The sequence below is a fragment of the Carica papaya genome, chromosome 9 (genome assembly GCF_054855325.1).
Source record: "Carica papaya isolate Zhongbai chromosome 9, ASM5485532v1, whole genome shotgun sequence".
Taxonomy (NCBI): Eukaryota; Viridiplantae; Streptophyta; class Magnoliopsida; order Brassicales; family Caricaceae; genus Carica; species Carica papaya.
The window spans coordinates 772,881-797,214 of NC_142317.1; the positions used below are offsets into that span (position 1 = coordinate 772,881).

The following is a 24,334-nucleotide window of genomic DNA, read 5'->3' on the forward strand; positions in this document are numbered from 1 at the left end:
TTAAATTAACATAATATATAAAAAATAAAATTATAATATACATTCATCATTCGTAATTATATAAATATAATTAATAATGGGTACATTTAATTGATACGTATATTATATATGATTTATATATATATATATATATGTAGGTACATAACTTAGAAAAAGAATCGAATGTTTTTTTTTTTTTTTTTTTAAAGAAATGGGATGCACCATTTCGTAGTATTGAAGTTGAAGAAAAACAAATTTTAATAGAATATTACAAGATAAATACATGTTCTTAGATAATTATAAATTTCAATAATAATGCAATATCAATATATATATATATATATAAATGTATGTATACACATACACGTAAAATACACTCATAATTGAGCATAAATAATTATGTATAATTAAGATTAAAGCAAAATAATAATCAATTTGACAAGAAAATTATGACTAATCATTGAATATTTAATCATATTATATAATTAAGCACGAACTTTACGGAACATTACTAGAAGCTTCAAATCAATTCTTGATTGGTTGCCGAGAAAATTAAGAAAGAAAATCAAGAACTGTTCTAGCTGTATGTGGGGGGACTAGCTATTTCCACCAACCATTTTTTCTAAAGAATGTTCTATTAAATTCTTGGGCAGCTATAGTCCAAAATTTTGTACGTCCAATTTCCTGGCAGGGTCCAAAATTGACGGTGGAAAATGCCCAATTGATAAAAATCATATATATATATATATATATATTTTAAAAATTATTATTAACTTAGTAAATTACATTAAATAAATTCTCCATAACCCAAGATATTTATATCTCTCAGGTCCATGTTTATCGGGTCAAATTCCCACGTTTTAGATCAGATCAGAAAATATACAATTAGAAATTGGGATTAAGAATAAATACTGATTTTAAAATTAATTACTAATAATTAATAACGTTAATTTTTTAATTAATCTTCACATATTATTGTTATTATAATTATTTATAATATTTATGTCGTCTGAATAAAAAATAAAAGAAAAATAAATGTCATTTGAAAACGCGGACAATAATTTAATTTGCTTGATTTTTATTATTTTTTAAATAATAATTATTTTATATATATAATTTTAAAAATTATATTATAAATTTTTTATTTTATACAAAAATAATATATTTTTTTTAAATTTTAAAAAACCCAATATTTTATAAATTGACAAAAAAAATGCTTAAAATATGTAAATTACGTAATTAATAATATAAAATACACTAATTTTTAAATAAGTAAAAAAATAATTATTAAATTGTATGTACGGTCAAACCTGTCGATTTTTTTAGGGGGGAAAAAAAAAAAAAAATTAAGTTACAACTGTACGCGCCGCTTACCCGAGTGTTTAACAAACGAATACTCGTTTTCAAGCTAAAAATGGTGTATTTTATTATTATTATTTTCTCTTTTCTGGTTCTTGATTTGTCTTATTGCATGAAACTTGTAATTGTTGATGGTAATCATCATTATATATGATAATATATTTATATATATATATATTATATAATATTTTGAATTTCATTTCCAGCTTCGAGTGGCTGCGACAAGACGTCTGCACGGACAATTATAAATTTCGGCTTCCTCCACATCTCCAGAAACAAGTTCAGAGTTCTCTTCTTCTCTGTTTTATTTTCTTGGTCACCAAACACTATTTTCTTCTTCTTTTTAACCCAAAGACCTTCTGGGTTTTCTTCAATCTCAAGAAAAAGGAAGAGGAAGAGGAAGAGGAAGAGGAAGAAGAGAAAAAGTTCACATTTTTTTCCTTGTGGGTTCTTTGCTCAGACTTGATTTTCTTCCTGCCAGATTGTCCTGAATTTCTGGCAGAATTTTTTTGAAGGTCAGAGTTTTTTTTTTTTTTTAGCAGTATTTTCTTTTCCATTAGTTTCGAGTTAGTTTAAAATTAAATTTTCTGGTCTTTTGTTTTTTATGTTTATATGATTACCAATGCAGGTTTTTTTTAATGGTTTAATGTGATTTACTAGCTAAAGAAAAACTAATGTATTAGCTGTTAAAGAAATTTACAGAACAATATTGTAGTGTTTGATGGATGAATCATTTCAATGGCGGATAGATCAGATGCCAGCAGCGTTTTCTCAATTAAGTTTTTAGATCTAAGTTCTTTTTGATTCTGAAAGTTTATGTAATTACTTAAATCAATCCGACGTTATTTTGAACGTAGTTTCAAGCTGCAAAAACAGCCAAGAGCATGGATATGGCAAATAATCCCAAAGGGAATCTTCATATCAGAAAAAAGAAAATGTTCTGGGATTCAATCATGAATATGTCTACCTCTTTTTCTGATCTATATTCAATTTTAGAAGTCGTTTATGTCAAGAAGGAAGAAAAAAAGGAAAGAAATTAAGTACCTTAATCATGAAATCTTTTCACTGTCTTCTCTGTTATGGGAAAAATCAATTTGGAATACCCAAGTGATTATGCTTTTGTTTTTAACTAAATGCAATGTTGTTCTTCAAAACCCATGAATGATTCTGTCTTTAGAAAACTGGGTTTAATTGTTTTTCTGTCGTAAAAAAGTATGTATATATATATATATATACATATACATATGTGTAAAAAGCCTCAAATGACTGAACCGGCTGTGCATACACATCTTTTGTGTTTCTGTTACTCAGATATGGAGGACAAAGAATATGTGGTTTCTGTTCCAACACTCCTCAGAAAGTTATCATCGCGTGAAATCACTGGATTTGATGTCAACAAGACGGGTATTGCGAATGATCGATTTGAATTGAGTCGGTATCAGTCCTGCAACTCATCAGAAGCCACAGTAAGTTGCTAACCAGACATATTTTTAAGCCTTGGTTTGATACCTGATGCTAACTTTAAATGTTTTGTTCTTGCTATCATTGTTAATGTATAAATAATTGATTGAATTATCTTTGATCGGATTAACTTTTCGAGATAATCGGTGACAATGTATTATTATTCGATGGTATCAGAATCAAAGTTCTAGTCCTGAATTTGTGTTTTGTTATAACAGGAAACAGAAACAAATGCTACTCAAAGACAGAGTATTGAGTCTGAACCTGTTGGTCATCAGAGGAAGCCATCTCTTTCGGTTAGCTTGCCTACTTCTCCAACGAAAATTGGCTTAAACGACACGAAAGAAGTGTTCTTCACCCCGGAAATTCCAAGTTCTTCTGCTGTATTTGAGATTGCTGACATGCAGTCGAAGACAGTCCAATTCCATTCTCAGCCAATGCCAAAAGGATTTCCATCTGTGGAGCCAGCTAAATTAGATAAACTCCCTATCAATCCAACTGTTAAGAGGCTAAAAGAATATGGTCGGTATGATTCCTTCAAAACGTGGTCTGGAAAACTCGAGAGGCAGATATCGAATCTTCGTGGAAAGCCACAGCCTAATAGACCAGAAAATAAAGCTGCTCAGAATAGAGAGAATGAAGCTTTGTCTGTAGACAGATACTTTGATGCCTTGGAAGGACCTGAATTGGACACTCTCAGGGTGAGTTTATTTTCTTCCTTCTAGTTTCGCCGTATTGAGTTTGATTCAAATTTTGACCACAATAGCTTTCTTATCTGTTGAAAAAATAAAACCTCGGTATATATACAATCACTCAAAATAAAAAGTGAGATAAAAAAAAACATAAGATTTAACGTAGTTTGACAAATATGTCTACATGTAAAGGTAAAACTGAAAAAAAAAATTTCATTGTAATGAAAATTGAGAGTACATCGTTGATAGAGTTGTAAATCCTTACATATACAAAGTACTAGAATTTTCTCTAAAATATTCTCCAAAATACACATAAAACATTCCCATAATCAAGCTACAATCAACATTATGATTATGACATGAAAGTTTATTTGTACAGGCTTCGGAGAAAATTGTGCTTCCAGAAGACACGACATGGCCATTTCTTCTCCGGTTTCCCATATCTTCGTTCGGTATCTGCCTTGGAGTTAGCAGCCAAGCCATTATGTGGAAAACCTTAGCCACTGCAGAATCCACAAAATTTCTGCACATAAGCTTGAAGATCAATTTGATCCTATGGTGCATCTCTCTGTTACTTATTACTGTTGTTGCTTCCATCTATCTTTTGAAAGTAATACTCTATTTCGAAGCAGTTCGTCGTGAGTATTATCACCCGATTCGTGTCAACTTCTTCTTTGCCCCTTGGATAGCCCTCTTGTTCATGGCTCTTGGCATGCCGCCTAGAATTTGTACCAGCCTCCCGGCTGCCCTTTGGTACGTCCTCATGGCTCCAATCCTTTGTCTCGAACTCAAGATTTACGGACAATGGATGTCAGGTGGGCAAAGAAGGCTTTCAAAAGTGGCCAATCCTTCGAACCATTTATCGATTGTAGGGAATTTTGTTGGAGCGCTCTTGGGTGCATCAATGGGGTTGAAAGAAGGTCCTATATTCTTCTTTGCAATTGGGATGGCTCACTATACAGTCCTGTTTGTAACTCTATATCAGAGACTCCCAACTAATGAAACATTACCCAAAGAGCTCCATCCTGTTTTCTTCCTGTTTGTTGCAGCACCAAGTGTTGCTTCAATGGCTTGGGCAAAGATCACCGGTTCCTTTGATAATGGATCAAAGCTTGCTTACTTCATTGCCTTGTTTCTTTATATAGCTCTGGTAATTGGATTCTCCCTGCCATATTTGCATATCATATATTGATGAACATATATATAATATATGATTGCTTAATTATCCACAATTAGTTTCTAAATCAGAATGTGTTTTTTGTGTTTTCTAATGATTTTTCAGGTTGTTCGGGTTAACTTCTTTCGAGGATTCAAGTAAGTTTTGCCTCAGACCCATTAAGCCTCGTGTTAAATACTTGATTGTACTCGATTATACTAAAAGTTTAAACTTTGATTTACAAGTATTCAATCTATTATTTATACGTTAAAGCTTTGATTGATCTTTTAAATTCTGATTTATCTTTGAATTGCAGGTTTTCATTGGCTTGGTGGGCGTATACTTTCCCCATGACCGGAGCTGCCATTTCAACGATCAAGTATTCGGAAGTAGTCACGAACGTGTTAACTCAAGTCCTCTCGGTGATCCTCTCCGGAGCTGCAACACTCACTGTGACAGCTCTACTCGTGACAACAATAGTCCATGCTTTTGTGCTCTGGGATCTCTTCCCTAATGACATCTCCATTGCCATTTCGGATAGAAAACCGAAACACAATGGATGGTTCCGGCATCTGAGAACCAGCAGCTCAGAAAACATTGAACATTACTTGAAATTTTCAGAGACAACAAATGGGAAAGACATAGAAGCTGGTAAGATTAATAAAATTTAAGCTCCAAATCCTGTCAGTAGATACAAGAGGTTCCTTGCAAATTTTGTGAAATCTTCGTCAATCAAATATATGAGATGAACGCATAATCAGGCACGGATTTATGATCGTTTCGATGAACGTATATAACGAGGAAATGAAGATTTCTGCAGTAAGGCTAATGTATAAATGATGAGCAGTGGTATGTACTGCGTATATTAGATGAGAAATTTTTATGTATAAATATATGAAAGTAATAAGTATTTGTATCAGTATTAGCAATAGAAGTTTTTTTTGCAGTTCTCATTAGGTAGAATTTTGGGATCCTCTGTAAGCCTGTTTGTATGCTGTGTGTCTATATATATCACGATTGCATATTGATATTAAGTATAGAACTTGGAAGAAGCACTGAGCCAAAGATAAATAGCTCGATTTGTAGAGCTCTGCTCGTGTAATTGGATCGTCGCGATTATAAACTTGGTGTGTAAATTATTCAAGTGATAACGATAATATTTTGTAATTCATTTTTTCTAAGTAGTAGAGAAGATGATCAAATTATACTATTAAAAAAATTATATCGAGATAAAAATGTGCTATCAAGAATGTAAAGGAGGTAAAACGATCAGTTGGTCAGATTTAATATAGATCGTATATAAACAATAGTTGAAGATGACAATTTTAGTACGGTTAGTTTTTTCGTTTAAGATTCTTGAGAACGAGAAATTAATTTTTTTTTTTTAACTATTTGAGTGAAATGTGATAAAAAAAAAATTATAAACCGAACCCATTATTTTCATTCTATATAAACTACGAGATCATTTTAAAAATATATTTTATATCTAAAAATTATATATTGATTATAAAATTAGTTGTTATTTTAAGTAAATATTTATTAATTATAAACATAAATTTTTAATAAAACTACATAAAAATGTAAAATATTATTTTTATATCGTAGTTAAATCATTTAATTTATATATATATATATATTTAAATTTATTGCTATTTTAAGTAACATTTTAGGTAATAAATATTTATCTATTTTATATAATAATTATTTTTATTTATAAATATTGTAAGATTGAAGTGTTACAAATTGAGCTGAAGCTCAACTTTGTCTTTTTATTTAAACTTTTCAAAAATTCAATCCTTATATATACACACACACACATATATATATATATATATACATATAAGCATGTGTAGGAAAAGAAAAGTGAGATATTATATATATATATATATTGAAGTCTATTCTTAAATAGATATAGCTCCATAGCATGTGATGACAAGTTGACTATACCATTGGGGAATGTCTTGGTCCCTTCAATATAATAATTATAGTCAGCCATTACAGGGTTCATTGTCTTTTCCTTGAAGTGACAAACCAATTAAATCTATGTATATAACACTATTTTGATTTATAATTTAATTAATTATATTTAATTTTAATAATATTTGCTTCTGTTAATTTTAATTTATAATATAAAAAAAATATTATTTTCATCTTACATATTTAAGTTAGATTATTTGTTTTTTTTATTACATTTTAAATTTATCGTGTCAATATATATATATATAAATTAATCTGCATAAAAAGTTATCAAATTAATTGGGTATATTTAGAAATGATTCGATACAATTAAGAGCGCATTCCGATATGATTAAAGATATATTAGATCTTAATGCATTAAATTAAAAATTAAATTTTATAATTTATCAAATTAAGAATATAAAAAATTTACAGACAAGTTTAGCCTATATTACACGTACGAATTTTTTATTATGATATTCTATCACTAGAAATAGAGAGAGTGTGAGAACTCAAAATACTACGTGAAAATTTGAAAAATATGCCGTAGGACGTGTAGATTTCTTCTACTACGGATTTATGTACGTTTCTGTGTTTATTTTTTTTTATTCAAGATTTATTTACAGTTGTTTTTAAATTTAGTTTGATTTAATTTTAACGTTTATATATTATTGTCGAGATATTACATTATGATTGATGTTTTTGTATTAGTTAATAAAGATTATCTCGTGAATTAAAATATTCTTATTATTAATTAATTAAAAAAATAAAAGTAATTTCTTTCTTTAAAAAAAAATAAAATAAGAAACTAAAGAAATCTAACCCTAGCTGTAAAAATACTTTGCATGGAAATTCATGCATGTCTCGTTCTTTTATCTTCTTCAAATAAGTTAGGAGAGCCAAACAGCTAACTTGACATAGACACTGCTTCCGGGTGCAATGAATGTATGCATATATACGTATATATAGATATGGGTATAGATTATATGTATAGATATGTCTTACATATGGGTTTGTTCATTGTTTTAAAAGTTGTAACAATGACATCCAAAGCTTACTTTCACCCGACAAACACCATGAAACCTGGCCTTGGTCGCTCTAATTCATGTTCCATCAATCCTTTCTTTCTGGTTTCTAGCTAGTGATTCCGTATACAAAACTTCTTGTTAAAGCATTGGCCTAACTTAACCAAGAAAAAATACTGTATAATTTTAATAGGCTCATATATATATATATATATATTTTCTCCGTAAGTTTCATCTCATTAAGAGCGAGCATCGGCTCAGAACTAATATATATATATATTATTTATGTATTACTGCACGTTTTAGCTCTGCAACATGTTTAATTACCTGTCTACGTTTTCCCGAACGTACTATCATTGCTCATATACTTGATTAGAACTATATGTAGTGTCTTCCCTATATATCTTTAGATTATATATATTCATCTCTATGTAGATGTATACATACATTATGGAGTATAAGTTGCTGTGTGGAATACTCAACCATGCACATAATTGATCACTTCTTTCCAAAATGACAATTCATTTCCCTATATATCCGTTAAATCTGTAGTTTTTTGGAATTTAGTCGACAAAGAAAAAGAAAGAAAGAAAGAAAAAAAAAAAGAAGAAAAGTACTCAGAGATGCTAATTTCGTCTCTTTTGAGAAGGAAAAAAATAATTTGACATGACTTTTTTAAATGACATGTTTGAAAAATCTTGGCCTTATGTGTGTGTTTGTGTGTATATATATGTAAATGTATGTATACGTCCTGAATTTCAGAGCCTCAAGTTGTTCATCTCTTTGGTCAATTTAAGCAAAGACAATGGTGAATATATTAATTGAATCACATAAAATTTTTTGTATTGTCATAGTTTGATCTCTCCCTGATTCAATTTGCATTTGTTTTCAAAATATATAGTATTTAATTCGGGTAAAATCTCAAATTTGATTTCGCATTGCGTTCATCCAATTATTATTATTTTTTTCCGCAACATTTTGGTCCCCGCGAGAAAAATTAGGTTAAATTTTGTAACAAAAATGAGAGAAAAATAAAAAAATAAATGCATCGTGTTAGGTTATCCCGAATTTTATTTATAAAAAAATGAGCAAAAAATCCAACAAGCAAGACAGAAAGAAGTAGATAGAAACAGAAAATCATTGTCATCCAAACATTGGCATTTCTCCTAGCACATTTTGTCAATGTCTCCCTATCCTGCTTCTCATGACATGTGACACATCTCTAAATGTTAGCCAGTTCTCTTGATGCTTCCCTGGCTAAAATTAGGCCAACCAAACTCTTTTCTTTCTTTTATTTTATTTTATTTAAAGGTTTCGAGCATAAAAATTGCAAATGGTTCGCTCTTCGGATCAAGATTTGGGAGAAATCGGCGTCTTGTTGTGTGCAGCGTGCATTGGAGACGACACAAAAATGCTTGTATTTGGGGGGACCAGAACCAGGCGCCTTTCGCTGCCTTGGCCCGAATAGAATGACGTTAATTATTGCAAGTTCGTTTTGAACATTTTGAAGAAGAAAAAGAAAAAAAAAAATTGCCCGATTTATTAAAATTGAAATGAAATTTCGAGAGTTAGTCTTTTTGCAGCATACCCAGTAATATCGAAAATGTAGGTGATCGTCTTTAAATTTAAAGTAATTTATGAAAATCTTGATAATCTACTAGTCTATTTCTTTGTAAAATTTATCGAACTGACTAAATTAATTATAAATTTTTTATCAAGATATTATCTTATAAATTTGTTTAAATCGATGACTACACCAATCAATCTCGTAAAATTCTTATTAATTCGAAAGGGGATGCTTATAAATTAAGAAATTACAAATATTATATCTTGAAAGCTGAGGAAGTTTCCTTGCGCCACACTCTTCCTAATTGGGCAGAGTTTCTTCAGGCATACTCTAGTAAAATAAGGCACATTTTAAAGATTCTGTATAAAAAAGGGTTCGAAATAAACAAATCTTATTTAGACTTCGGCGTAAAACTCTTGGAAGTTATCGAAGATTTCAATGATGATTTCGTTAAAAAGGCGAGAAAATTTGCAGCTGAATTTAGAGACACTTCAAGCAGACATACTTGGAGAAGCTTCACATTGCAGAATGATGTGGTTGCAGCTCTCTTGCCTGCCTTTTAGGGTTACTTACCATTCTCCATAATGGAAATTTATGTTGGCATTAATTTAATAATATGAAATATTATATTCAAGCATCAGTACTGCAGTCAGCTTGTTTGTTCAATGATTTATAAGCCTTTTTGTCCCTGCAGAAATCATATCTATACATATATATATATATATATATATTATAAACACATACTAAGAATACCATGTTGCAAAGATATGGGCAAAAGAAAAAAGAGAATATTAAAAAAATATATGGGTGATTCCTTTGATAAAAAGATCAAACCACAGCTTGGCAGGAGGAGAATGATGATGATCAATGAGGGTATTATTACATAAAAAGAAATTAATATATACATGAGGCGTGTCTGAATATGAAGCAGAGGAAGCAGAAGATGTTTGCTTGAGTTTTGGATTCTTTATTGCCAGCTTTGGTTATATAGATAAATATATATACATATATATATATGCTTAAATTTGTGTTCCAAAAAGATGGAAGATGGATTCTTCAGGGAGAGATTTTTCTTGAACAGTAGCTCATGAAGAGGGAACCATTCACATGGAGATTTTTTTTTTTTTTTTTTGTTGATAATCCGATACTGTTTGTAGCAGCAGCTGGAGTAGGATTGATAATTACGTACTCGGATACTGTTTGCTCAGATTATTATTGCTGTCGTTTGAAAAATTAACTGTGGGAATCTTCACTGTTACATATATATATATATATATATATGTATAGTGACATTTTCTAAACTTGCAACTCTCTGCTACGGGGATTTACCAAAAAAGAAAAAAGACTCTACGTCAGGGAAATCAAAGAAAGCATGCATCTCTGTCGAAGAGATTCAAAAAGATGATTTGTTTGTTATATACACATATATGTATACATATATATATATATGTGTATTTCTATATTTAAAACAGTTAATATTCTCAAAATTTCTGAATAAACATTTATAAATTTATTTCTATTGGGAGTAAACAGATTATAACTCGAATTGCAGTAAGAACAATATTCCCATCATTTCAGTATGTTGTGCGAAGCATGTGAAAGACAAGCCAAAGTTTTGAAAGTATCTGGTTTCTTCACCCATGTGGGGGAGAAGAGAGAGAGAGAGAGACAGAGAGTTCTGATAATTGGAGATTGGAGCATCTGCAGCCATGATTGCTTATACACACACACACACACATATATATATATATAGATAGATAGATAGATATAAAAAGTAAATAAAGTATACCAAAAGCCAAAAAGTCTAATTGCAGTTTTCTTGGAATCACAAACATTGAAGCATTCTCTTCTCAAAGTATGTTTACAATAACATGCAGTTTTCTACAAATATTATCAGAAACTGAAGAAGAATACACAAAATTTACATATAAATTCACAATTAAATGTGAAGATATAAATCTAAAACCGAAGTTTACATATTTTCCGAATTCGTTTCCGAAAAAACCACCCCAGGTTCGAACCGGAGAGTTTCTGATTTCTCGGTAGCATGTGTTCGAAGAAGTGAAGGGACCTCAAAACAGTGAAAGCAGAAATTTCATCATCAACATTATCATCCAACAGCTTTCATCACATATTTTGTGGTCCTGCAACTCGAACCTTATCAAACAGTTTGATATATAGAAAATTGAAACTTAGAAAAAGTAAAATCCCAATTTCATTTACTTAAGAAAAGAGCTTTACAAGAATAAAGAAGAGATTCCTTCTTGTTGCTTGCCTCCTGTAAGGAAGAATTTAAGACAGAAGCCATCAGTTTTCTTTTTTTTTTTTTTTCCCCCCTCAGCCCAGAATTTCAATGGCTCCAGGAATTCAAACAGCTTCTAATTAATCTATTATAGGACAAAAATTTACATTATCAAGATTCCGGATGAAGAGAAGAAAAAACAAAGGACGAGTAGCTGGTGATATTCTTCACATGGGTATCTGCATTGGCTTCTTAATTTCCCTTGTCTTTCTTTCTTCTGCTCTCTCTCTCTCTCTCTCTCTCTCTCTCTGACACAGAGAGAGAGAGTGTTTTATATACAAGAAACTTCAAGTTATTTTCCTGGAAAATGAAAAAACAATAAACTACGAGTAAATAATTTGATACAAGAATTATAAGATCTGAAGATTTTCACAAGAATAATTACGTTGGTGAGATTTTTAATATGTTAGGAGGCGAAGATTGACATACCGAAAGATTTTTTGCAGTGGAGAACAGCTTCATAAATGGAACTTTCAGAATCACAAGACCTGCGCCAACAGTCATCCGTGGAGTAAGCAACACTTATCCGTGGAGAAGTTTCAGTCGAGTACACCCAGTTCTTCTTTCCCCGGGGTCTTGTATCAACACTGCCAGGACTGGAACTCGACTTGCGTCCCCGAAGTCTCTGATACAATGGCCTGAGAAAAGCCAAATACTTGAGGAACATTCGCTTTGACAGTTTTCGGCACCTTCTGCTGGGAAAAGTATTTGCTTTCTTAGCTGGAATCCCAAGTTTTGAAGTGTGGGAGGAGGTGGTAGGGATGGCCGGAGCTGAATCAGAGGCTCTAAACGCCTCCATCTTCAATGGATCAACAAAAAGAGGCATAACATAACCATTGGAGAACAGCTCATCAGCATGAACAAGAGCAAGAGGAGACTGAGCAATGGGGAAATCAAACTTTAAATCTTGAGAACTTCTAAAGAATCTCTTAGAAGGTGGCATTCTTGGGTCCATCTCGATGAAGGAAGCTTCATCGCATGCATCCAAGGAGGCTCGGAGAGAGCCATCAAGGCTGTCTAAGGATGGTTTTAGGTTTACTAGCCAACTATAGGAAAAACTTTCAATGGACAGAGGCTGAGAGGAAGTTTCCATGGCTTCCACTCTACTAAGTTATGTAAGAAAATAGAGATGAAAAGATTCTCAAAAAAGAAAGAGTCAGACGAGGTGGGTTAACAGCAAGGGCTCTTCTCTCATGGAACAAATATATCTCCTACATATTTATATACCTTCATATCCTCTCTCACTAATGCATCTATATGTGGTTGTTTGGCAAGAGACAATGAGATTTAATAATTAAAAAGGGAAAAGAAAAGAAACAGCAATGTGAGCCCCCACTAGTACTCGCAATCTACTATTTCATCAGGGCTGTTTAACCCCACATTTACTTTAAACTTCACAAAAGAAGATAGCTACCTTTTCTTTTTCCTTTTTTTTGCAGTTTTATTTCATTTATAAATTATCACAACTAAATTATAAGAAAAGAAAATGGCATAGGTTCATGCATACTACATTTTTACACATCCGCAGCCTCTAGAGCAATGTAACAAGATGATAAAACAGATAATTGTCCCTCATTCAAAAAAAAAAAGAAAACAGATCATTCTGTTTTCAAAAATTTCTTCGAAACTAATAATATTCTACAAAGAGAAATGAATCAAAACCAATTAGGGTCTCTGCTGGGTATGTTAATGTCAACCCTACGGTCAATCCAAGATGCTCTAAAAAAGAAAACAAGAATATCTATAAAAAATATTTATTTATTGGATGCATACTAGAAATATTTTGGTGATTTCACTCAGCCTGAATTGTTTTCTCACAATATTCTCAGGTACTTACTCTGCGATTATCAAACACAGGCATCCCGAAAAGATGACTTCAACATGCTCATTTTCATAACCTACCTGCCACAGCTAAGAGCTCAACATAAAGGATCATAAAATACATGTCCAAATAGTGAAAGCAAATAATGTTTTTCATCTACCTAAAAACATCAATACGACAAAAAGGTGAGTAGCCCCTTTGAAGTACCAAATGTCTAATTTCTTTTTTCTTTAAAAAATAAAATAAAATAAAACATGTCATGCTATAAAATTTTCTACAGCACCCATCAGATAACATATTAAATGCAGGCCAGCATAGTCTATCAACTCTAAATCAGAAAATTCCCTAGGAAAGCAACAGTTAGAACTTGCACTAATTTTATGACATATATCCAGATGTAAATTCTTTGGCTCCAACATATTTTCATAACTTGCAAATAATAAGTTTGTCAAAAAAAAAAAAAAAAAAAAAAATCATATCAACCAAATCTAGTATCTCTCACAGGATGGCTGGAGGAAAAGGGGAAAAAAAAAAGAGATGCAACATCCTAGATTAAGATAAAGTCGAGCATCATAATGACACATGAGAAGAGTTGTAATTCAGACAACAATATTCACAGTCCTTTAATTCAGAACAACATTACAACAAATATACAAGATGACTCGTTGGAAATTAATTCTCTTGTTCAGGATCTAGATAAGGGTGAATGATGCCTACTGCAATACGTAGCCATGTTTTTTGTCCTTGAAAGAGTTAAACAGAGACATAAAAAAATATGAAAGGAGAAGAAACAGGAAAAATAAAAAATATCATCTAGTTCTCATGGTAAGGAAATTTCAGGCTTTTACATCCACTAACAGTCTGAGTGGTGGTGAGTTAGAATCTTTTCAAAACTTAAATGCTAGAGAAAGCAATGTCTTTTTCATCCAAAATATAACTAATTATTATTTGCAAACAATCTACAAAAACAAAAATAGCAGACAAAGGTCCATAGAACTGTCGGGGAATGATATAGACATTAAACAAGGTTTCTGGGACAAAAGCTAAGAATGGAAAGTGACCTGAAACCAACTGGTCCCGCTTTGCGTCCCCCTTCGAAAACAATGAGCAAATGCCAGAGAATCTACGTACATAAAGCAGTTAATTCCAAGGAGAATGTTTTCAGTGGCAGAAAATAAATTTGAGGAAAAGCAATTAAACTGATTTGTTCAGCACATCATAATACACTTACTTCACTGTTCCTGTCTTCCAGAATTATCTTTTATAATCATTTATGCATGAGTCGGCAAAAGTTTAAAAACGAGGACTCCAAGTGAGACTAGCAGTTGGTCACTTCTAACTACAGTAATTGAATCATGGAAGGATGTTGCATCAGTTCTATAACAGCCTTTAGCTTAAGTTACTTAACCCCACTTCTCCACCGGAAGGATGGACATTCCATCCATCACAAGATGTGGGAAATTGGTGCTGATACGAAAGTAACAATAAAGTTCACTTCCTACAAGATTATCGAAAAGGACAGTTTGTCGCAATAGATCAAGTGAAACCCTGGAAGTACAGAGTATAAAGAAACTGATCCCTGAGCTTAAGAAAAATAAAGTACAGAGTACAAGGGCATTCCAAGCTTATGTAAGAGCCACCAAAGAGAAATGGTAGCATTCCGTGGATATTGAAGTGTGCCACGGCAAAACCTACCAAACTCATCAAAACTGAGAATCTAACGGGCATGTAGGTAACAAATTTTAGTTGACTTGTATGATTGACAAAAGGAAAAAGGGCAGCCCAGCCCAACATCAAACTGCCACTTTTCCTTAAGGGTAAGCCTGAACCAGTCAGATGGAAGGAGATGAAACCTTGCAAGACAACGGTGGAGGATTGCCATCCGATCAAGACCTTCAGCTACATCAGTAAAGAGGCTGTACAGGGGTTGTCCTCTGTATGGCAAATATCATTTTCCGAACCCAACTGTATGAACCTGAAACAGAATTATTCATGTGACCTGAGCAAACAGAAAGAGGCAATCCCAAAGAGCATTACCTGCATCACCAAAAATCTCATAAAGCAAGATTAAGGTAAATCATTTTCTTTAGATTGATAGAGACTATTATGTCTTGCAAAAACCAAATCCAACTGTGCAAAGTATCCAAAATCTAGTAGGAAAGTTTATTCTTAGATATTACACTTCCGTGTGAGTGTTCGCTTGATTCATGAAATCCCTTATTTCTACCAACGGAAATGACCATTTCTCAATGTTCATGATCTCACCCACAACTCTTTCTAATTTAAGTACTGATATATCAACAGTTACTCAGACATATTAACACTGATCCTACAACCAGGCACTCAAAACACTCTGTTATCATGGGATGCCAAAATCAATGTCTAAGTTATTACTCCATTCTCCATTCATTGTTTCAAAAAAAAAAGTTATTACTCCATTCAGCACCGAAGTTTGTAACTGGCCTCCAAATTAAAACTCCATTAAGCACTGAAGTTTGGTTTTCTTTTGATAATTATCAAACAGACAATAAGCTGATTTTCCACTGAAAATGTTCAATCCAAATCCAGTAAATTATCCACCTGATGAATAGTCTTTGAAAGTCTGATTGCAAGGTCCATGGTTTACTATTAAACACTGCATTGGTAACCCGCAAAGATAATTAGACATAATATTACCGGCCGCAGATACCATATATTGCTATTTTCAAATAATTAACATAGAGATACAGAATCCAGAAAGTCTAATTCTTTTATTTATAGTATGACATTGCAGATCACTCCTCTCAAATAATTAACAGAATCTTACAGAACGCACCAGTACTCAATAAGGTAAAACCTAATTGTGTATATATGGTGGTCATGGAACTTTTGGGACTACCTAGATATAGAACAGCGGAAAAAATGGGATGGGTGAAAAGAAAACATATATATAATAAAGTATAATGACCAAAGCGCCCAAGTGTCAGCATCTGACTCAAGCTTACTTTAAAGGCCAATTAATCATGCAGAGCAGTTTAATAAGTGTTTCCACTTTACTAAACAATAACTATGGCCTATCTACAGAGCTACAGTGACAACCAACACTAGAGGACAGATAGCTTTTCCCCACAAGGGAATGATGGACCGGCAGAGAGATCCATCTAGAGCAGTTTAATTTGATTTGGTTTCAGACTTGTAATTACAAAGGACGGGGTAAACACTTATTGAGCATCAACATTTAGGAATATCGGGTTCTACCAAGGTGTAAATGATCAGACTCCATAGCAATGTATTGGAATCAACATAACAAAATTCACAGGCATGGTGAATAAACTGAAGACTAGAATTCACCATGATTCACACAACAACGAACTGTTTTCTGTCGATTGTATTCCAACAGACCATATGGATGAAATTAACGCTATTTTGTCTCTTTTCTAAAAGATCTACAAGTTCTTGAAATGAAACAACAGCAAAAGCAATATCCATTGTTAAAAAAAAAAAAAGAACAACTAAATTAACTAGCAGGTAAAAAAATATTCTCATCCACAAGTTAAAAGTCCTTTTACCAAGAGGTGAAATAAACTCTCACCTTTAGAATATCTGAAATCCAATCTTTTCTCGCACCCTTTTGATTGATCCAATTTACGCTCCAAAAATTCCTCGGACAAATTATCTCCGTGACACTCAGAATCAGGAGTCATTAAGGAGGAGTCTTCTAGACTAAAGCACGAGAATCCCCATTTCTACATAACGATAACAACTCCTATTAAAAACTAATTCCAAAAATCCTAAAAGAAAAGAAAAAGGTTCAAGTCCCAATTTCGAACGTTTATATTCTCAAACCACAAGAAAATTGATAAACTTTGAGTTTCAATTTCTTAAAGTTTGATTGTTTACACTCAAACAGCTATATAATCCAGTTGAATCGAAACTTCACATTCCTTGGATAATATATTAAAAGCTTTAAAATCTAATTAAAATTTTCCTTCCAGTTTTCAGGGAAACCAAACAGCATGTGCCCCTCCGATCCACATTCAGTTAAAGAAAAAGCACAGACACAAGCGTAAGAGCAAAATTACACACACACACACATATATATATATATATATATATATGTGGAGCAGAGAACACGAGCTTTAAAAACCTGATATAGGACGTAGATAGAGAACCGGTGACCCGCAAGCTTCGGTCGATTGATAACGAGCTTCTCGGAGGATTCAAAACCTCAAACCTCGACGGAGGAGCACGACGAGGAGTGAAGAAATGGAACAGCGTGACATCATGCGCCTTACATCGCTACAACACCGGCTTTGCCAGACTCCGGGAATTCAGTTGACTTAGCTGTCGCATCGGTTGAGTAATCGGACCCTGCCTCGGGGCATCACAGACCGACCACGAGGAAGAAGACGAAGACGGGCGGTCGTCGAGACTCAAGAGAGCCCAGTAAACTCCGACGTGTGGTTTTATTGAAACCATAAACGACGCCGTTTAATCAATGACTAACGGCCCAAACAATATCCAATAAACTGTTTTTTATTATTAGAATGGGCCCGGTTTGATAATTCAAATTCAGGCCCGTTAAACATAATTAATTACTTAATATTAAAAAATAAATATTTATTAATTTTATTATAATTTTTAAATTAATAAATATTTGTATAATTTTATTTTTTTTATTTAATATAAATTATTTTAGGATTTAAAATTAAATTGGTGACGTTGAAAAAGTCGCAGGTCCCCCACAATCATTCGAATTTTTTCTTAAGAGACCCCGGCGTCGGCTGGTATGTGTCTTTTCAATTTGTCGTTTTGTACTTATTTCACATTTCATTTTTCTTACACAGAATATTCAAATTTGAAATATGTTAATTCCATAATTTTTAATTTAATAATTTAATCACTTGTTAAATTCCATAATTTTGTATTTTAATCAAATTTAAGATTTGAATAAATTTCAACTAAATTTAATTAAAAAAAAACTAAATATTTTCAGCCACTAATGGTAAAAAGTTGTTTAGATTTCTATAATCAATAATTACTTAATTAATTAGTTCTTAAGTTTAATTTATACTATACTTTTTTTATTTAATGATCATTGTTTGTAAATTATTTATATTATAATATAATATTCGATATATCTATATAATTTAATTAATTAATGTATTAATCTATTCAAATATATATATATATATATATATAACACTTTGCATTAATGGGTCATGACTTGGAGAAGTAACTCATTAAATTTGGGTTCGTGTCTCTTTTATTGTATTTTTCTTTCAAATTAGTAGGTTTTTTTATTAGTTTATGAATTGCATAATAATAAATCATTATATTTTTTTCAATTATATCTCTTAATTTTAGATTGAGAAAATATATTAATAAAGTAATATATATACATATATATAACCTTTTGTACTATTCAAAAAAGTCAAATTGACTCCAACAATAATTTTACATTTCAAATGTAATCCAAACTTCTAAATATTGTTCAATAAATTTTTATCATTAAGAGTATTTATATTTTTATACAGATTTATAATATAATAAACAATGTATTCATATAAACATTAAGTTTTAAAAATCTTGCTAGTGCGATGTATAACGGGCTACTATGATGTTAATCAATACCAATGCCCTCTAATACTTTTCAATTTTTATTTAAATATCGTTATTCAGCTCAGTGATACATAAAAGCATAGTACTGTAAAAAATAACAGTAGTAATAATAGAAGTAATTATGTGGTTGTTGCATTGACCATATTTTAAAACTCGATACCCATATAGATATGATTTCTACTACGCGATCATTTATTTAAGAGTGTTAGACAAACAATTAGTGATGAAGGTCTATTCAAATATATATTGTATTTAAATAAAAAAAATAATGCATCATCAATTTGTGTGGTTGTCATGCTAGCTATATTTTTAAAATTTTATACTTACATAAACACGATTTTTATTATGCGATCATATATTTAAGAGTATTAAATATATCATTAATGATGAATGTATATTCAAATAAAATCCGAACGTAAAAAATTATATTTAAACCGAAAAAAAAGTATGATTGATTTGAACATTTTTCAAACAATATAAAAACTTTTGATACATTATTCAACTAGTGGGTGTTATCAAGATTTAACTTCGAACTCTTTTGGTTTTACTAATTAATTAAATTGCCTAACACCCATTAAATAGTTCCTTTTTCAAATTAAACATGTCTTCTTACATTTGCATTCAAATTCCAAGTTCTTCGTTGGAAAACTTTTAAACCCATCAAATTTAAACCATATTGACATCCACATGTCTTCTTACATTTGCATTCAAATTCCAAGTTCTTCGTTGGAAAACTTTTAAACCCATCAAATTTAAACCATACTGACATCCACATGTCTTCTTGCATTTGCATACAAATTCCAAGTTCTTCGTTGGAAAGCTTTTAAACCCATCAAATTTAAACCATATTGACATCCACATGTCTTCTTGCATTTGCATTCAAATTCCAAGTTCTTTCTTGGAAAACTTTTAAACCCATCAAATTTAAACCATATTGACATCCACATGTCTTCTTGCATTTGCATACAAATTCCAAGTTCTTCGTTGGAAAACTTTTAAACCCATCAAATTTAAACCATATTGACATCCACACGTCCAAAATATTTTTCTCACACTATCATTTTCCAATTCCACCAACCTTTCTTTCCCCTAAATAAAACAAGAAGTACCAATAAGTACAAGCCATGGGTGCCCAAAAAAAAAAAAAAAAAGACTTTGAAAATCAAACCGCCGAAAGCAAGTGTCTTTAGGTACCCACTACTCCCAACCCAAGAATCCCCCGAACCCTCTCTAATTTTATTTACGCCGCATCGCCTCACAGCCCATTTTCAACTCCACAAACAAATAATCACGTGCCACACGGCGCCGTTTTATCCAGTTCCATTATATTTTTCAAACCGACCAAAAAAAAAATTAATATATGAAAAAGACCCTTTTCAAAATTTAGCTCACCCACTAATGTACACGTGTTATACATTTTTCTCCCATAATAGTTTTTTTTTATTATTTTCTTCTGCGGCTGTGAACTCTATTTGAGATGGCCATGCGAATTTCAGTGAGCTCTTCAACAAGCAATTTTTTTTTTTTTTTTTTTTTTTTTTCTTTTTTCTCTTGTTTTCCATGGCCGGAAAGGGAAAATCTTTGTGGGTTCTGTGTGTGTTGGTCGTGGCGGGAGAGGGGCTGCTGGGCGGCGGTGCGCTGTGCATGGCTAGCCGGGTTGGTCTGGGTTCGAGGTTGGTGGCGGGGGAAGAGGATGGAAGTTGGGTTTCCGAGAATGGAACATTTGCGTTTGGATTCAGTGAAGTGGAAGGTGGTAGTAATGGAGGTTTTGCGTTGGCCATTTGGTTCGCTCGGCTTCCTGGTGATCGAACTATTGTTTGGTCGCCTAACAGGTAATCATAACTACTTCTCAAGAACACAGAAAGAAACTAAAAGAAAAGAAGAGAAAATTTCATTAGTTAAATAACATATAGACTTGACTGAATCAATGGAAAGTATATTTTGGTTTTAAATTTTACAAAAGCTTTTGCAGCAGGTAAGCCAAAACTCAGATTTTCTTCTCAATGATCATCTATATATAGAAACTCTCCGGTCACTAAAGACGCAATCTTGGAGCTTGACACCACAGGAAACCTCGTCCTCACCGACCGCCGAACCGCGGTCTGGATGTCCAACACCTCTGGCGCCGGCGTTGAAACTGCAGTCATGTCAGAATCCGGCAACTTCATCCTCTTCACCGCCACCAACCACCCTGCATGGCAGAGTTTTTCAAACCCATCTGACACCCTCCTTCCAAACCAGCCATTGAAGGCCCCTCTCGAGCTCACTTCACAGATGTCACCTCGCGGCTACTACACCCTCAAAATGCTGCAGCAGCGCACTTCACTCACTCTTGCTCTAACGTACAACTTGCCTGAACCATACGACGTCGTTTCTTCATCTTCTCCGTTTGACCAGGCCTCATACTACAACTACTCTTACTGGTCTGCACCGGAGATATCCAATGTTACAGGCGATGTTGTGGCGACTTTAGACGAAGCAGGGAGCTTTGGGATTGTTTATGGAGAATCATCTAATGGAGCTGTTTATGTTTATAAGAATGATGAAGATGACAATGGGTTATCTTCTGCAATAAACAGATCATCATTAGCTGGTTCATCAGTTCTGAGAAGACTAACACTAGAAGCTAATGGGAATCTACGTTTATATAGATGGGATAATGATGTTAATGGTTCCCGCCAATGGGTTCCAGAATGGGCGGCTGTCTCCAATCCTTGTGATATTGCAGGTATGCATCAAATAATAGATGCCTTTTTCAAAGTCAATTTATGTCATTGAAATAATTGGTTTTTGCTTTACCATTTCACAAATTCAGGGTCAATAAATATTAAACTTCAACTCATTTTGTAGGAATATGTGGTAATGGGATATGTAATCTCGACAGAAGTAAGACTAATGCCTCATGTACATGCTTGCCTGGTGCTACCAAACACGGCAAACAGTGTTCCGAAAACTCACCATTAATCCAAGAATGTAATCACAGAAACGATCAGACGTCTCAGTTTAAAATTTCAACAGTCCAACAAACAAATTACTACTTCTCTCAGTCTTCAATTCTAGCTAATTACAGTGACATTAAAACAGTTTCAAAATGTGGTGATGCATGTTTATCAAACTGTGAATGTGTGGCTTCAGTGTATGGGTTAGATGACGAGAAACCTTATTGTTGGGTGCTAAGGAGCTTGGATTTTGGTGGGTTTGAAGATCCTGGTTCGACCCTATTCATGAAGATCAGGTCTAACGAATCAATAGATCAGAACAGAGGTGGCTCAAGTGATTCGTCAGATGGGTCTAATGATGTCAAAGAGAAGGTTCTCATTATCCCAGTTGTTCTTAGTATGACATTTCTTGTTGGACTGCTTTGTCTTTTATTATACTATAATGTTCATAGGAAGAGAGCAATGAGGAGAGCTCTTGAGACCAACTTGATTTTGTCTGGTGCACCCATGAATTTTAGCTATCGAGATCTACAGATTCGTACGAATAATTTTTCAGAGCTACTCGGAACAGGTAATTTAACTTTTTACATAACCAAAACAGGAGATAAAAGTAAGAAGAAATTAACTCAACTAAATATATCTTTCTCATGCTAATATGAATAATGGTATTCTAGGATGTTGCTTATTGTTATTACTATTTTCGGAATGATGTTAAGGTTCATTTCTATATGCTAGTATGGTACGTTTTAACTTCTAATTTTTAAGATAACTCCCTGAATATACAAAGAATTTTTTCTTTTATAAAAATCTTTGCGTAGAATCACGAAACTATAAATAGAAAATTAAGTAATTTATTCAACCTGTAGTGTCCATTTATATTACCGAACTAAATTTTTATACAAACATTTTTACCTATAATATTATTCGTAAAATACGAAAGTGAAATCTTTTAAACCCAGGATTGAAGGAAGAAATACACATCTTTATCGATTGGCCTAATTTGTATTGCCTATTTTGTAGGAGGTTTTGGAAGAGTATACAAGGGAAGCCTTGTAGATGGGACTTTGGTTGCAGTTAAGAAACTAGACAGAGTTTTGCCTCATGGCGAGAAGGAGTTTATAACTGAAGTTAATACTATTGGCTCTATGCATCATGTAAACCTAGTTCACCTTTGTGGTTATTGTTCTGAGGGCTCACACCGGTAAGTCTTATCTATTTAATGGATTAGACAATAGGAACTAATCGTTTGTCTTTATGTGGTGTTTACATAAAGTATAGATTTGAATTAATTCGAGAACTGACGAATTTATATCTACGTATTGACAGTCTCTTGGTGTACGAATTTATGAAGAATGGATCATTGGACAAATGGATTTTCCCTTCACATACAAGCCAGGATAAGCATCTAGATTGGCCAACTCGGCTCAACATCGCCATTGGCACTGCCCAAGGGATTGCATACTTCCACGAGCAATGCAGAAATCGGATAATTCATTGCGATATAAAGCCTGAAAATATTTTGCTAGATGAGAACTTCTGTCCAAAAGTTTCGGATTTTGGACTGGCTAAGCTAATGGGAAGAGAGCACTCTCGTGTTGTAACTATGGTGAGAGGCACAAGAGGTTACTTGGCTCCTGAATGGATCAGTAATCGACCCATTACAGTAAAAGCTGATGTCTACAGCTATGGCATGCTTCTTCTGGAGATTGTTGGTGGGAGGAGAAATCTTGATATGTCTTTTGATGTAGAGGACTTCTTTTATCCTGGATGGGCTTTTAAGGTAACCTAAATCAAATAATCTTTTCATTAATTAATTATTCTTATAATAAATTAATCTATGATAATTTTGAAAATTGGGCTAATTAATCAAAGGGGGAAACTTTCTAGGAGATGATAAATGGGACAGCAACAAGAGTTGCAGACAGGAGATTACAAGGGGCAGTGGAAGAAGAAGAGGTGACAAGGGCATTGAAAGTTGCCTTTTGGTGTATCCAAGATGAGGTGTCTGTGAGGCCTTCAATGGGCGAAGTGGTGAAGATGTTGGAAGGATCAGTAGTGGAAATAAACACACCGCCCATGCCACAAACTGTCTTGGAATTGATTGAGGAAGGGCTGGATAGTGTGTACAGGGCCATGAAGAGGGAGGTTAATCCCTACAGTTCCTTTACCATTACTACTCAAGCTTCTTTTCGCACTCAGGCTACTTGTAGTTATTCCACAATGTCGCCTAGATAATAATAATAATAATAACAATAATGTCTAAAAGCAAAGGAAAATTTTGTTAAATTTCTCTACATGATCTAAATTGATCGATAGGTTTCTAATCATGACAAAGTTCTGGTCAAACTGTTCAATTGGCCGAATATCAAATCAGACTCTGCGGTTCATGTAAATTAGTTTTTTATTTTGTGAATTCAGTAATTTGTAATTTTTTTTTTATCATTTTTAAATAAAAATTTATAAATTTTAGTAATT

At 32.8% G+C, this 24,334-nt stretch overlaps 3 protein-coding genes across 10 annotated transcripts; 2 read left to right on the plus strand and 1 right to left on the minus strand.

Moving 5' to 3' along the window:
- Positions 1-1,553: 1,553 nt before the first annotated feature.
- LOC110823512 (S-type anion channel SLAH2-like) lies at positions 1,554-5,718 on the plus strand. Its single transcript, XM_022053907.2, has 6 exons — positions 1,554-1,853; positions 2,650-2,804; positions 3,018-3,500; positions 3,871-4,641; positions 4,774-4,805; positions 4,964-5,718. Exons 2-6 carry the CDS (start codon positions 2,652-2,654, stop codon positions 5,316-5,318), a joined length of 1,794 nt encoding a protein of 597 aa, XP_021909599.1. The 5' UTR covers positions 1,554-1,853; positions 2,650-2,651; the 3' UTR covers positions 5,319-5,718.
- A 5,256-nt stretch (positions 5,719-10,974) lies between these two features.
- On the minus strand, positions 10,975-17,744 carry MAKR6 (membrane-associated kinase regulator). 8 transcript variants are annotated; one of them, XR_002541354.2, is made up of 6 exons: positions 17,446-17,744; positions 16,891-17,044; positions 11,927-15,294; positions 11,605-11,797; positions 11,437-11,473; positions 10,975-11,339 (listed from the first exon to the last, which is right to left on the minus strand). XR_002541354.2 is itself a non-coding variant. In XM_022053511.2 (5 exons), the coding sequence occupies exons 4-5, from the start codon at positions 12,588-12,590 to the stop codon at positions 11,790-11,792; spliced, it is 672 nt and encodes a 223-aa protein (XP_021909203.1). In that variant the 5' UTR covers positions 12,591-15,294; positions 15,900-15,954; positions 16,891-17,044; positions 17,446-17,744; the 3' UTR covers positions 11,388-11,789. The 8 variants fall into 8 exon arrangements, 5 of the variants coding, with proteins under 5 accessions (XP_021909203.1, XP_088067379.1, XP_021909202.1 ...); XR_015816271.1 differs by having other exon boundaries at positions 11,437-11,797; XR_002541353.2 differs by lacking the exon at positions 10,975-11,339 and having other exon boundaries at positions 11,388-11,473.
- A 2,371-nt stretch (positions 17,745-20,115) lies between these two features.
- Positions 20,116-24,332, plus strand: LOC110823397 (Protein kinase superfamily protein). The gene is made up of 6 exons (XM_088211071.1): positions 20,116-20,752; positions 20,942-21,648; positions 21,771-22,430; positions 22,880-23,060; positions 23,186-23,639; positions 23,747-24,332. The coding sequence occupies exons 1-6, from the start codon at positions 20,481-20,483 to the stop codon at positions 24,092-24,094; spliced, it is 2,622 nt and encodes an 873-aa protein (XP_088067197.1). The 5' UTR covers positions 20,116-20,480; the 3' UTR covers positions 24,095-24,332.
- Positions 24,333-24,334: the final 2 nt, after the last annotated feature.

Coding starts and splice junctions, on each gene's coding strand:
- LOC110823512 (XM_022053907.2), top strand. CDS start 2,652: ATGGAGGACAAAGAATATGTGGTTTCTGTTCCAACACTCCTCAGAAAG. Junction 3,501..3,870: donor CTGAATTGGACACTCTCAGG/GTGAGTTTATTT, acceptor TTATTTGTACAG/GCTTCGGAGAAAATTGTGCT. Junction 4,806..4,963: donor AACTTCTTTCGAGGATTCAA/GTAAGTTTTGCC, acceptor TTTGAATTGCAG/GTTTTCATTGGCTTGGTGGG.
- MAKR6 (XM_088211255.1), bottom strand. CDS start 12,590: ATGGAAACTTCCTCTCAGCCTCTGTCCATTGAAAGTTTTTCCTATAGT.
- LOC110823397 (XM_088211071.1), top strand. CDS start 20,481: ATGGCCGGAAAGGGAAAATCTTTGTGGGTTCTGTGTGTGTTGGTCGTG. Junction 23,061..23,185: donor TGTTCTGAGGGCTCACACCG/GTAAGTCTTATC, acceptor ACGTATTGACAG/TCTCTTGGTGTACGAATTTA. Junction 23,640..23,746: donor ATCCTGGATGGGCTTTTAAG/GTAACCTAAATC, acceptor GAAACTTTCTAG/GAGATGATAAATGGGACAGC.